This window comes from Schistocerca serialis, chromosome 2 (genome assembly GCF_023864345.2).
Source record: "Schistocerca serialis cubense isolate TAMUIC-IGC-003099 chromosome 2, iqSchSeri2.2, whole genome shotgun sequence".
NCBI lineage: Eukaryota > Metazoa > Arthropoda > Insecta > Orthoptera > Acrididae > Schistocerca > Schistocerca serialis.
Window position 1 is genome coordinate 444,923,113 of NC_064639.1, and position 14,682 is coordinate 444,937,794.

The 14,682-nt window shown below is 43.5% G+C and overlaps 1 protein-coding gene across 1 annotated transcript in view; it reads left to right on the forward strand.

Moving 5' to 3' along the window:
• The first annotated feature begins 366 nt into the window (after window positions 1-366).
• Window positions 367-14,682, forward strand: part of LOC126457326 (cholinesterase 1-like) — a 93,823-nt gene continuing 79,507 nt past the window's right edge. Inside the window, exon 1 of the mRNA XM_050093524.1 lies at window positions 367-489. Within this exon, the coding sequence (XP_049949481.1) occupies window positions 385-489 (105 nt within the window). The 5' untranslated portion in view covers window positions 367-384. The remainder of the gene's footprint in view (window positions 490-14,682) is intronic.

The following is a 14,682-nucleotide window of genomic DNA, read 5'->3' on the forward strand; positions in this document are numbered from 1 at the left end:
GGGACGCCATGAAAAAAAAAGAACTACTTTGGGCCAAAAACGCAGTCTTCGACTGTCGAATCATGAACTTTTCTCACTGTTTTCATATGAGGAAACAAACGGTTGTTGCGAAGTACAAGTGGTCGTTCTATGCTCGCGCAATCTGCCGTTTGCCAATAGTAGGATGTGGTTGTGCGTAGGAGCCCCTATCTGACACCGGCGGTCAGATGAATGAATTGGGCGTGTGAAGGACACTCGGTGCAACGTAAGGAATGGCACGATGACGCCAGTATGAGTACGATAGCTGATGGAGGGCGGGGGGGGGGGCGGGGAAACGGGACGGGGAGTGCAGTGTAAGTGGCCAGCTTAAATTGCCGGCGGCCGCCCGCCGCGCCACAGTACGACATGGCGGCGAGGGAAGCCACCACGAGAACACCCGCGACCTGCCCGAAGCTCCGAGGGTCGCCACTTCTGCTGACGCTGCTGCTGCACGCCGCTGCTGCCAGACCGGTAGGCCTGCCTCTGTGACTACACCCATCGCTGACGTGTCACTTGTTTATTTATTTATTTTATGTTTTCGTAATTCGCCCCTTCATTTCGCCTCCCAATATTAGGACCCTCAGGCCCTTTCTGACAACCTTTGCAAGTCGGCATTACAATATGCATAGCACTAGAGCAGTACATAACAATAACAATGATAGTAATAACGATAACTGGAAAAAACGAAATCCCAGTGAAGGAGACCAGTGACTGATGTATTGTGAACTTCTGACTGATATATTGTGAACTTTCTTTTAATTCAGACGTGAACACATTCTATATTACAATCATAACTTGTTCTGGCCTACACTGGCCTTCTTTAGATGCTGTTTGCTATGGGGCGGTATTCGGCGAATGAAATGTCCATTACATGTTACAGCCAAAATGCATATCACATAGGATTTTCTACATTGCATTGACAACATGTGTGATGAAAATTTTCTTCACCGAATTTGCTAATAGCAGCTGAAGGTGGCCCATGTAAACCAGAACCAGTTATGTTTATGTAACAGAATGTGATTGTGTCTGAATTAAAAGGAAGTTAATTATAATTATAATCTATCAACATCCGGATCCCGCTCCAGCTACTGCCTGGTCTGGGTGCTGACGAGTCCTCTCCATTTGGCTCGGTCCTCCCATCACTTTTCTTCCTTCACTTGCTGCCAGGTCACACCTCTCCTTTCCACACATATTCTCACTCCCATTTTCCACCGTGTTCTTGGGCGCCCTCTAGGTCTTTTCCCATCCATCTTTAGCTCTTCCATAATTTTGGGGAGTCTCTGCCATGCATCGTCTTAATATGCCCATACCATCTTAATCTCTTTTTTTCAATTTCTTCTCTCATGCTTTCTTGGATAAGGTCCTTTCTAATCTCTACATTCCTTACTCTGACCATTCTTGTTTTTCCCTTAACTGCTTTAAGAAATTTCATTTCCCCAGCTTTTAGTCTGTTCCAGTTCCTTTCTGTCATTGTCCTTGTTTGTCCGCCATAGGTGACAACAGGGAAGTAATAATTCTTATACATAAGGAGTTTTGCTTTTTCTGAAACTTCAGGTGTTTTATTCTTTGGTAGAAATTGCCTCCCTTTTGTAACCTCCTATTAATTTCGTTAGTTATTCTTCCATCCCTAGGTATTTCACTCCCTAAATAAGTGAAACTTTCTACCACTTTGAGGGTTGGTTGGTTGGTTGGTTGGTTGTTTGGGAAAAGAAACCAAACAGCGAGGTTATCGGTCTCATAGGATTAGGGAAGAATGAGGAAGGAAGTCGGCCGTGTCCTTTCAAAAGAACCATCCCGGCATTTGCCTGGAGCGATTTAGGGAAATCACGGAAAACCTAAATCAGGCTGGCCGGACACGGGATTGAACCGTCGTCCACTTTGAGGGGTTCTCCATTCAAGGTAATATTTCCGTTGACTCCTTTCTTTTTTCCAAATACCATTACTTCACTCTCATCTTTATTTATTTTTAATCCATACCTTTTCATTATTTCCTTCCACACATCATGTTGTAACTGTATATCTACCTTTTTATCACCCCATATTACCACATCATATGCAAAAATCATCTTTTAATCTTTTTCATTTACTATATCTTCAACTGCCCTATTCATTCGCTCCATCACAACATTAAAAGGTGCAGGAGATAGAATACTTCCTTGCTTAAGTCCTTGTCTCATTTCGATGTATTCAGAGTTCCCCAGTGGTGTTCTAATTCTACAGTTGTGTCCTCTGTACATTGTCTTTATTACATTAATGTATCCATCTTCTATATCTATCTTCGTCATTTCTTCCCAGAGTATTTCCCTGTTAACTGTGTCATACGCCTTTTCTATGTCTACAAAAACCATTATCACCCTTTTGTTATACTCCCAACTTTTTTTCCATCAGTTGACAGATAGAAAATATCCGCTCGATCTTGCTTCTTCCTTTCCTAAACCCATACTGTTCTTCACTCAGTTCCTTTTCTATCTTTTCACTTATTCGATTTAGTAAAATTCTTTCAAAAATCTTGGCTTTATGACTCATAAGGGTTGTTCCTCTGCAGTTTTTACAAAGTCTTTTATTGCCTTTTTTGAAGATGGGAACAATTTCTTCTCTTCTCAATAACAATAATATGATATACAGGGTGTTCGGTAATTCCCGTTACAAACTTCTACGACTTGTAGAGGGGACTGAATTCACAATATTTTGAACTGAAACCGATATCCGGCAACGTACCGTTTCTGCACTACAGCCATTTGAAAAATGTTTGCTAGCTGGGTACGCAACAGGGAAGTCATAGTGGGGAGTGTTTACGTCGGATTGGCTGATGCCATTTGACGTCTGTCATATCTCTCTGACATGGTTCGAGCCTCATTCACGTGTCTTTGAGCGTCACAGCAACATGACCGAGTACACGTTTGCAGAATACACCAACATAATCCTCCATTATGGCGAATCTCAGAGTAACGGAAGGGCTGCTCGTCGCCTTTATCAAGATTGTTACGCACAATGTTCGAGTCCCTTGCATACCATTTTCGCTGCAATAACTCAACGGCTTCGAGAAAGGGGTTCCTTCACCGTCAGCAGGCGTGATTCTGGTGATCCAAGGAGACGCCTAACACCCGAGGTGGAAGAGTCCATACCGCACCACGTTGAAGAGAAGCCGTCAACGAGTTCAAGAGCAATTTCTTTCGCTGTTCAACAAGTGGAACTGTAAAACAAGTGACGTACTTGATCACGCCTAATAAATTACCTGTAAAAGTGGTAGCATTATCAACATGTTTTCAAATGACTGTAGCACATAAACGATACATTTCTGGATTTGGATTCATATTCAAAACATTATGTACTCATTCATCTCTACATGTCGTAGAAGTTTATAATGAGAATTTCCGCTCACCCTGTAAGCTAATATATAAAGACAAGTCGTTGTTTAAAACTGTTACCAAAAATCTCGAAAAGTTCTTAACTGATTTACTTCAAATACTTACATGATGCTCTAATAAATGTTGAGATGAACATAAGATACATACACTAATGTCCAGAATTAAAGCACCAACGGATATTTTGCAAGTTGCGTATATTTTGCCACAAAACAGAATAATTAGGTGATTGTAAAGCAGAAACAGTGTAAAGAATACAGAACGTAAACAACTGCAACATCCGTAACAATAGACAAAAGTGCATTTCGTTTTTAGAGATTTGCACACACATTCCGACCACTGGTTAAAGTGCTCAGTATGGTGTGCGACCACCTATGGCCACAATACACGTCTGACAAAAACGGGGAATGCTGTGAACAATATCATCAATCACTTGTTGAGGCAATAACGCTTGTTCTTCAAGCAGAGCTGTTCACAAGTCCTGGAGAGTGGTTGTTGGATGCTGACGTGATGCATCCCGTCTCCCTAGTGGATCCCAGACATGCTCTGTGAGATTCACATCGAGGGAACGAGCAGTCCACGTTGTTGTTTGTTGTGGTCTTCAGTCCTGAGACTGGTTTGATGCAGCTCTCCATGCTACTCTATCCTGTGCAGGCTTCTTCATCTCCCAGTACCTACTGCAACCTACATCCTTCTGAATCTTCTTGGTGTATTCATCTCTTGGTCTCCCTCTACGATTTTTACCCACCATGCTGCCCTCCAATACTAAATTGGTGTTCCCTTGATGCCTCAGAACATGTCCTACCAACCGATCCCTTCCTCTAGTTAAGTTGTGCCACAAACTTCTCCCCAATCCTATTCAATACCTCCTCATTAGTACTATGATCTACCCATCTAATCTTCAGCATTCTTCTGTAGCACCACATTTCGAAAGCTTCTATTCTCTTCTTGTCCAAACTAGTTATCGTCCATGTTTCACTTCCATACATGGCTACGCTCCATACAAATACTTTCAGGAACGACTTCCTGACACTTAAGTCTATACTCGATGTTAACAAATTTCTCTCCTTCAGAAACGCTTTCCTTGCCATTGCCAGTCTACATTTTATATCCTCTCTACTTCGACCATCATCAGTTATTTTGCTCCCCAAATACAAAAACTCCTTTACTACTTTAAGTGTCTCATTTCCTAATCTAATTCCCTCAACATCACCCGACTTAATTTGACTACATTCCATTATCCTCGTTTTGCTTTTGTTGATGTTCATCATATATCCTCCTTTCATGACACTGTCCATTCCGTTCAACTGCTCTTCCAAGTCCTTTGCTGTCTCTGACAGAATTACAATGTCATCGGCGAACCTCAAAGTTTTTATTTCTTCTCCATGGATTTTAATACCTACTCCGAATTTTTCTTTTGTTTCCTTCACTGCTTGCTCAATATACAGATTGAATAACATCGGGGAGAGGCTACAACCCTGTCTCACTCCCTTCCCAACCATTACTTCCCTTTCGTGCCCCTCGACTCATAACTGCCATCTGGTTTCTGTACAAATTGTAAATAGCCTTTCGCTCCCTGTATTTTACCCCTGCCACCTTCAGAATTTGAAAGAGAGTATTCCAGTCAACATTGTCGAAAGCTTTCTCTATGTCTACAAATGCTAGAAACGTAGGTTTGCCTTTCCTTAATCTAGCTTCTAAGATAAGTCGTAGGGTCAGTATTGCCTCACGTGTTCCAACATTTCTGCGGAATCCAAACTGATCTTCCCCGAGGTCAGCTTCTACCACTTTTTCCATTCGTCTGTAGAGAATACGCGTTAGTATTTTGCATCCGTGACTTATTAAACTGATTGTTCGGTAATTTTCACATCTGTCAGCACCTGCTTTCTTTTGGATCGGAATTATTATATTCTTCTTGAAGTCTGAGGGTATTTCGCCTGTCTCATACATCTTGCTCACCAGATGGTAGAGTTTTGTCAGGACTGGCTCTCCCAAGGCCGTCAGTAGTTCTAATGGAATGTTGTCTACTTCCGGGGCCTTGTTTCGACTCAGGTCTTTCAGTGCGCTGTCAAACTCTTCACGCAGTATCGTATCTCCCATTTCATCTTCATCTACATCCTCTTCCATTTCCATAATATTGTCCTCAAGTACATTGCCCTTGTATAGGCCCTTTATATACTCCCTCCACCTTTCTGCTTTCCCTTCTTTGCTTAGAACTGGGTTTCCACAGGCCACGTTGTGCGTGTAAAATCTTCCATTTGCAAAAAAACATCAACCAACCGTGCTGCATGAGGTCGTACATTGTATTCCATCACTACGAAGTTTGGGTCCACAGTATTCTGCAACAACCGCACTCCATATCCAAAGATCTCGCTATGAAGTCTGATAGCAAGTGTCGATTCACCTGTACAATTTCATGAAGAGGTCTTCGATTGCTCAACATAAACCCTGCCCCTCCTCCTCGATATTAGTCTCTTTCCACGATGTTTTGGCCCCGAAATCGTGTTCCACGTTCCCTCCAGAGGCGAATCCGTCGGGAATCACTCTCCAGACCAACAGGGATTCTTCTGTAAATGAACATCGGTCCACTGTTAGACCATCCAGGTGGCATGTTGACGACTCCACTTTAGACGCTTCCTTCTGTGAAAATGCTTAACAGGTATACATACAGCGGGTCTTATACCCCAATAACGGTCGTCTCTTTCTGATGTGACACGTGGTCGTCCGTGCCCTCGTCTTCGAGGTACAGTTTCGGTCTCTATAAACTGTCACCACATCCGACAAACAACGGAACGATACACATTAGGCTATCGGGCCACATCAGTTTGCGATTGTCCTGCTTCCATTCTTCCTATGGCCATCCACAGCGATTGTGGATGTGGGACTATCCGGCAAACAGGCATCATGATGTTAGTGTGGCTGTCCGTGGAGTGGAATGCCATCTTCCGTACAGAATACGATCGTACATACATTTCTTGACAGTTTGTATGATTATATCGTGAATTAGACGCAAGACGGGGAAAAAGTGGTTTGTTGCTTTAATTTCAGTCATCAGTGTATATATGAGCGTTAGTTACATTTGAGATTGGACGTTATGAGTTGGTTTTGGTCAAGAATGCCGTTAAGGTAACATATACGCCATAATCAACACCTCGCTGAGTGTGAGCGAAGTCGGGTAAACAAGGACTACTTGACGCTCGATCTTCCTTCTGCAATATTGCAGAATACTTGGCAGAAATGTAGCCATTGTACACGATTGCTGAGAGCGGTGGTTGCGGGAATGTATGGTCGCAAGAAGACCAGGATCTGGATGGCCATGTGGCTCTACCGAGAGGGAAGAAATCGTTTTCGGGGCATTTGCTCTGGAGCATTGCACTGCATGTGCAGCAGCAATTTGAGCAGCATTTGGCACCACAGTGACACAGCGAAATGTTACAAATCTGTTACTTCAAGGACAACTCCGATCCGGACGCCATGTAGCGTGCACTCCACTGACCACTAACCACCGCCATCTGCGACTTCCATGGTGTCAAGCGAGAGCTCCTTGGAGGGCAGAGTGAAAGTCTGTTGAGTTTCCTGATGAAAACTGGTTCTGCCTCAAGGCCAGTGATGCCCTTGTGTTGGTTAGGACGAGGCCAGTTAAGGGCGTGCAAACAACCTGTCTGTGTGCTAGACACACTGGACCTACACCAGGAGTTATGGTATGGAGTGCGATTTCATATGGTAGCAGGAGCACTCTCGTTGTTATCTCACACATCCTGACTATAAATTTGTACATCAATCTGGTGTCTCTAGGTGTTGTGTTGCATTCGGGAGCAGCATTCCAGGGAGTGTTTTCCAACAGGATAACGCTCGCCCACATACCGCTGTTGTAGCCCAACGTTCTCTACAGAGTGTCGACATATTGCCTTAGCCTGCTTGATCACCAGATCTGTCTCCAGTCGATAGGACATCATCGGACGGCCAATTCCAGTTTCATCCACAAACAGCATTAACCACCCCTGTATTGACCAACCAAGTGCAACAATCATGGAACTCCATCCTACAAGCGCCGGCCGGTGTGGCCGAGCGGTTCTAGGCGCTTCAGTCTGGAACCGCGCGTCCGCTACGGTCGCAGGTTCGAATCCTGCCTCGGGCATGGATGTGTGTGATGTCCTTAGGTTAGTTAGGTTTAAGTAGTTCTAAGTTCTAGGGGACTGATGACCTCAGATGTTAAGTCTCATAGTGCTCAGAGCCAATTGAATCTTTTTTTTTTTTGTCCGAAATGTTTACACGCCACGGTCACGTGACTGCGGAAACAGCTGGACCACTGATGCCGGAGGCTGCACACTCCTCAGTGACCGAGCGCGTAGTATGGTCTCGCGGCTGCGAAGAGGCAGAGCACGTGTGTCCGGCCGAATGTGCGAAGTACGTCTCGTCTCGCAGAGCGCCAATTTATTCGCGGGCACGACGGGACGGAGCGACCGGTCGGCACCTGTCAATGCTAAGCGCAAATTGAGACGGGTGTATAATCCGTTCGTCATAACAGTAAACCTGATGTAAACAAACACAAACGCGATGATTGGTCACGTATACCGGTATTGTTACGCTCTTGGAAGCAGGTCCTACTTATGTATTAGATACCTTATTACTAAGTTACGTTAAATGAAACTTTAAGATATTCAAATGTATTAACAGCCATCATAGTTTTTCTTAGTAGGCCGGCCGCGGTGGCCGTGCGGTTCTAGGCGCTCCAGTCCGGAGCCGCGCTGCTGCTACGGTCGCAGGTTCGAATCCTCCCTCGGGCATGGATGTGTGTGATGTCCTTAGGTTAGGTAGGTTTAAGTAGTTCTAAGTTCTAGGGGACTGATGACAACAGATGTTAAGTCCCATAGTGCTCAGAGCCATTTTTTTTACTGATGCCCACAGCAGTTGAGTCCCATAGTGCTCAGAGCCATTTGAACCATTTTCTTAGTAAAGTCGTGTACAGTCACAGCCGCTGCAGCCTTGTGCTCTGATTGTCGCACTGTTAATGCGTAGTATAAAAATGGCTGACGCTGCTTTCTGTTCCGTAGTAAAACACGCGCATGGAACACGGTTAAAAAGTGCCGAGAAATAGGCTGTTCTTAATGTTTTTCATAAATTTACGGAGATTATCGGCTTTGAAGTTCTCCCAGCGTTGTATGTAATGCAGATAATAAATAAATATTTGTTAAACGTATAACGCAGTCGGTAGCGTAATGGAATGTAAACTGAATGATGTAGTTATTGTGTTGGTTCAAATCTCTCCAGTGTCGTTTTTTTTCTCGTTCAATTTGAAATACCTACATAAAACTCATCATCATTTTTCATGAATTATGCACTTCTTCTTGTTTCTAATTACATATTAGACGCCAATTTCCTGTTTCCATTTCAAATACAAATTCTTAATTATCGAAGTTTTATGAAAGAGTGTTCATAAAAGTTGTTTAAATTACGAAAACATAGCAATTTAATTTTTAAGGCGAAAATTAAAAACCAAATCCCCTTTATTTGGACTATTTCCGTCGTTTTATACCACAGAAGTAGATAAGTATCCTAGAAACATGAAAGATAATCATTTTCACAGCATCGAGCACATCATACAAATGCTGCATTTTTACATTTGCTACTGTACCATGACAATATGAACTCAACAGAACTGATCTGGAGCCAAGCTGCGGGATTTGGCCCGAGAAGTAACAAAACTGTTAAGCTGCCAGACGTACTGGAACTAACGCACGCAGCTTTTTCATACGTCACTGCCCAACGCTGGCGGGTATAGAGTGGCTCGTCATAAAAGAAAAAGAGAAAATGCGGCGCCTGGTTGGCTTCGTGAATTCTGTTGTTGATAGGCTCGTTATCACTGTAGCAGGTGATACTTTCAGAATTGAAATGTATTTCTTGGATTCGGATAAGGAAGGAGCTAAGAGATTACCGGACGATTTACTGTAAGTAATACCTTCAATGGCTTCAATATTTAACTACATGGTGAAATCCTTCAGTACTCTCTTACGTTACACACATCTTATGCAGAAAAATTACCCTGTGGTTAAGTCAGGAATTTTCGTCATTCTTGTTTCTAATTACAATAGTATGTTAGCTAAAAACGATAACGTGTTGCGGTTTTCGTCTAGTGACTAGTCGTATAAGGAGCGTATTGTGGGAGATTTGCAGTGTATTACTCGTATTCCATTCTGCTTATAAATTAAATGACATTCGAAGCTGTACTGCTCCTCTTCTCGCCTCGTTTTACGTGTGATCTGCAGCTCGTCACGTGACTGCAGGCTAGCTGTACCAACTGACCGGCCAGTGCTGTCCAAGTTAAAAGCGCCGGTAAAGCTGTTGTCCCGTACTAACGCTACGTGAAACGGAAATCCAATGAGGTTCCAGCAAACGCGGAAGAATACATAATGCAATGTTTACATAACGTTCATTCTTATGATGAATGGATTATAGTAAGTGTTACACTAAGCGCGACGCGTACATTCCGCCATGTCGCGCCGGTCCTGCGCCTGTTGAGACGCGTACACATACTTCGCAGGCGCCAATTGGCGACGTTCTGCGCTGCCTATAATTTTTCTCAAATTATATCACAGAAATTATTCAGTGAAAACATTTGATTTTTGCCTTCCTTGTACCGTTATACCTCACCTTCGTGGCGAAGTTCTCATTATCTCGCTAGCGGTCATACTTATTGTGATATACACAGTTTTGTAAGACACTACGCAGAATTCAGAAAGTTTGCAATGGAAAATAGGCTGTGATTTTGCGTTTGGTGCGTATTACACCATATGTTGCTGCGTATGAAATTTAGCTAACATATTGAATTTTTGTTTAGACTTGGGAGGAGGTCTCTATCTGTCTCGGAACTCGAGAAAATGGATCCTATGTAGCGCATTCACTCCCGATCTCACACCCTTGGGAATGAAATATTCACATCTATCATATCTCCTAAACCGCTCGAGATATCGAAACAAGAATTTGGCGAATGATGGCACGCAAGGAGGAGAGTACTTTGCTAGTTCGTAAACACACTGAACTTCCATATCTATGGCGATATATCAGAAGTTGTACTTTCTATTTTATTTTTTTCATTTCTGTTACTGTAATTCTTTAAGAGTTATCGACAGCTAGTGAAACAAGAGTTTCCTAGTATGAAAATAAACATGAAATTTCTTCTCTTGTGTTTCCGCAAACCCACACAATGAGGTTTTTCGCAAGCTATTGAGCTCTCTGGCCGCCAATTACTTGTTTAATGAGACACTATGTTTCAGAATTCTGTCACAGCAGCGTGTGCAAAAATAAGTTTATGCAAATTTCAAAAGAGATGTTTAGTACGAATCCTGCCGCAGGCAGTTTCTTTTGTAGACTGTCATCATTATTTTTATTAAGTTAATTGTAGCTGCTTGGTGTGACACCCAACTTTACAGGGTGAACATTATGTTATTAAAACCAACGAGCTCCCGGGACAGATTCCTGACTAGAAATGGAGGAAAAAATGTCATGAACATGTGTCTGGAAATGCATCGTTCTCACGGTAGATGGCACTGACGAATGACAGTTCCTTCGAAAACGTGCCACTTGTTCCTTGTATGTTGCAGGCTGTGTAATTGGGGTTAGGTTGTTTGGGGGAAGGAGACCAAACAGCGAGGTCATCGGTCTCGGGAAGGATGGGAAGGGAAGTCGGCCGTGCCCTTTGAAAGGAACCATCCCGCCGGCATGTACCTGAAGCGATTTAGGGAAATCACAGGAAACCTAAATCAGGATGGCCGGACGCGGGGCTGAACCGTTGTCCTCCCGACTGCGAGTTCAGGGTGTTAGCCACTTCGCCACCTCTCTCGATCTGTGTAATTGACGCAGCGCACTGTAATAAGCAGAATAGTCCGGTATTCATGTCGGGAACGAGCCGAGCTGGCGTCAGTAAAATGCCAAAAACAATTGGTTCAAATGGCTCTGAGCACTATGTGACTTAACTGCTGTGGTCATCAGTCCCCTAGAACTTAGAACTATTTAAACCTAACTAACCTAAGGACATCAGAAACACCCATGCCCGAGGCAGGATTCGAGCCTGCGACCGCAGCGGTCGCGCGGTTCCAGACTGTAGCGCCTAGAACCGCTCGGCTACTACGGCCGGCCTAAAATGCTAAGAAGGTGAAAAAAGTCGAGAGGCAGCACACTTATACCAAAACAAGTAACGTCACAGACACCAACCACATCACACATTTCAAATCTTTTTTGGGCATATGTGTGATCATGGGTCCTTTCAGACATACAAACGTGCAGGGAGACGAACCCTACTGCAAGCTCCAAGCAAGGGCCCCCCAACATGGTGTACGCCAAAACACGATTATGTGTATCCTGCATGACAATCGCTACTGTCCCATCACCTGCAGTCACATGGAAGCCACTCTGAACATCTGTTGTGACGTGGATACGATGACGCTCTGTACTGTGTTCTCGGAAAATTTGTTATCGTTGCACACATACTCTCCATTTCCAGACACATGTTCATACGACCTTTTTTCCTCCATTTCCAGTTAGAAATACGACCCCGCAGTTTGTCCGTTTTATTGATGTTAGCCCTGTATATATTGTTTCAAAAGATGATCCCAGCCCAGGGGAACATCCTTGTTGATGGCATCCATACATCCTCAGCAGAATGCAGTCCCAAATCCCGAAGTATTTTTTTTTTCATTTCTCTGCCGTTTATGCCAAAATCGAGTGTGAAAATCCAGTTGGATAATTCTGACAGGGGTATCGTGAGGAAAACTACACAAAAGTTTTACTTAGTGCAAAAAATTGTTCCTCGTGTGCGGAGTCCTCGGACAGTACTCAACGAAAAGATCGGCTGGAGTTGGGGCATTACATCTCTAAGGCACATTTTGTTGTTGATGGGATTTACTTGGACAAAGGTGCAAAATAAAAGGACTTATTTTAGAGTCCGGAGATCAACAGTCACGTTTCATTGTAGATATGAAACATATTAAGGAAGCAAAGAGTTAAATATTTTATCTGAATGAAACATGGATTGACAGCGACATGAAAGTTGGGAAATGGTGGCAAAAGGATGATGCTGCCATGGAAGCCGAGCTAAAATTCTGAGCAAATTCATCCACAGATGACTACCAGGGTCAGATGAAGTCCCAGAACTTTTAGAGATGGTTCATGGATATGGTCTTCCCAAATCATTAACTGTGTTGGACAACGCTTCATACCACAACAGACTCGTGGACAAACCACGCACGCAATATGACTCGCGGATGATGGAATGGCTGCAGAAGAGGAATGTTGAGTCAATGAGAGAACAAACCTACGAAGGAGTCCTATATGGTCGACGAAATGGCGAAAGAGAAAGGCCACACAGTTCCCTACTTGCCTCCATATACTAGCGACTTATGAGTTGGGAACTAGTATCGGCAAAAATTAAGAGATCGTTTAGAGAGCGAAATACTTCTGGCGATACGTCAAATGAAAATTTGTTTACGATTGCCAGCTAATCCCTTCTGGCAGTAGCTGCTGAAGACGTGCAAGCATACTGCAGGAAAGTCTAGCGTCTGGAAGAATATTATTGGAGGCGCGACGGTGTTGTGGAATTTGCGATAGAGCAATTCATTACTGATTGTGCCGAACTGGACGATAACAGCTACTGTTGAGCACATGAGGAATGCAATAAGACAGATTCAGTGTGATTGATTCGTGTGTTTTTTCTAGTTATTATATGTTTCGTAATGATTTATCTTTTATAATTATGTGTTGCATATGTTAATAAATGTTCGAAATGTTTATCACTCTTTCTTGTTGCTACAATGTAGCTTATATTTCTGGCACATTTAATTTCGAATTGTCTGTGAGAACTGGCATGGAATTAGTATCAGCGTGTACCTTGATTTCACACAATACTATCAATTACAATATCACGAATCTTGTAAGCATTTGTTACGCCCCTGTTTTACTCTGTTTTTGATTTCGAGGATACTGCCGCCGTGGCAATAAGTAGCAATTGATATAGCGGCCAGCAGGTGACACTGTCAGCGCCTCTTGGAACATAAATTTATTTGTGACGATAAGTACTTTGTCAGTACTGCGTTACGTAGTCTCGACATGATCTTCCAAAACTTTCCTGCAGATTGATTTGAGGCGTATTGAGATTCGGTGGGCGGAGCTTGCTTCGTCCGCTCCCCCTGCACCCCCCTCAGAAACCGTTCTTCTCGTTCTGAACAGAAATTATATGACGGAGGCGGAAGGGGTGGGTGGGGGGGGGGGGGGAGGAGGAAGTGGTGAGAAAGCTAAAATCGATTTGTTGATACGGTGGAATATTCCAGTGGTGCTTTTAAGACTTTTTAATTTCAAAAATTGAAGACCTAAAAGTATTTCTCCTCTCAGTTCTGTGTGCAGTATTTCGACATTTCAAGAAACTTTGTGTGTGGTTTCTAAACGTTGGAAGTTATGGGCGTTGATAGCAGCTTTCAAATGGCTCTGAGCACTATGGGACTTAACTTCTGAGGTCATCAGTCCCCTAGAACTTAGAACTACTTAAACCTAACTAACCTAAGGACATCACACACATCCATGCTCGAGGCAGGATTCGAACCTGCGACCGTAGTGGTCACGCGGCTCCTGACGGTAGCGCCTAGAACCGCTCGGCCACTCCGGCCGGCAGCAGCTTTCAACAAACAGGTTTGTCTTGGTCGCAGGGAGAACTAGCCGTGACTGCCGACAAAGAATTGCTCGCACGGAGAATTTGAGATGTTGTAGTATCTCTTGGGACAAGATTAATCAACAAAGGGCCGTCAACTTGCTTGTGAAATGGAAAGTGCAAAAAATATGGAGGTGATACAAACCATGTATCGACATTCCCAGTTTTGACTGTTCTAAATTTCACTAACAGCACTTCGTCATACGGCGTGTGATGCATGAGCGAGTGTAACTTCCCGGCGTAAAAATAAATAGTATTCTAATACACGAGGAAAGCCGAGTACCAAGGATGTTTCTTAGCACCGATATTTCGAAAACTGCAGGCGCGTGTCTGGTGACAGAGAGATTGCTTGCAGAAAACGTTCTTCTAGTCACTCAGTTCTTAACCAGTCTGCCAAGACATATAAAAAGTAGTTAGCTGTTGCATTATTCAACGCCAGCTCCCAGCCCTCGTAATCCGCTTTAAAAAGCTGCGCTATTGCATCACTTATTTTTTGAAGGACTGCTTAGCAGCAAGGTGAGGCCTACAACTAAGTAGCACGATTTTCTCAAATTACCATACTGAAAAACACCTACTAGCTGTATAGTTATCTTTGTGTGCTCT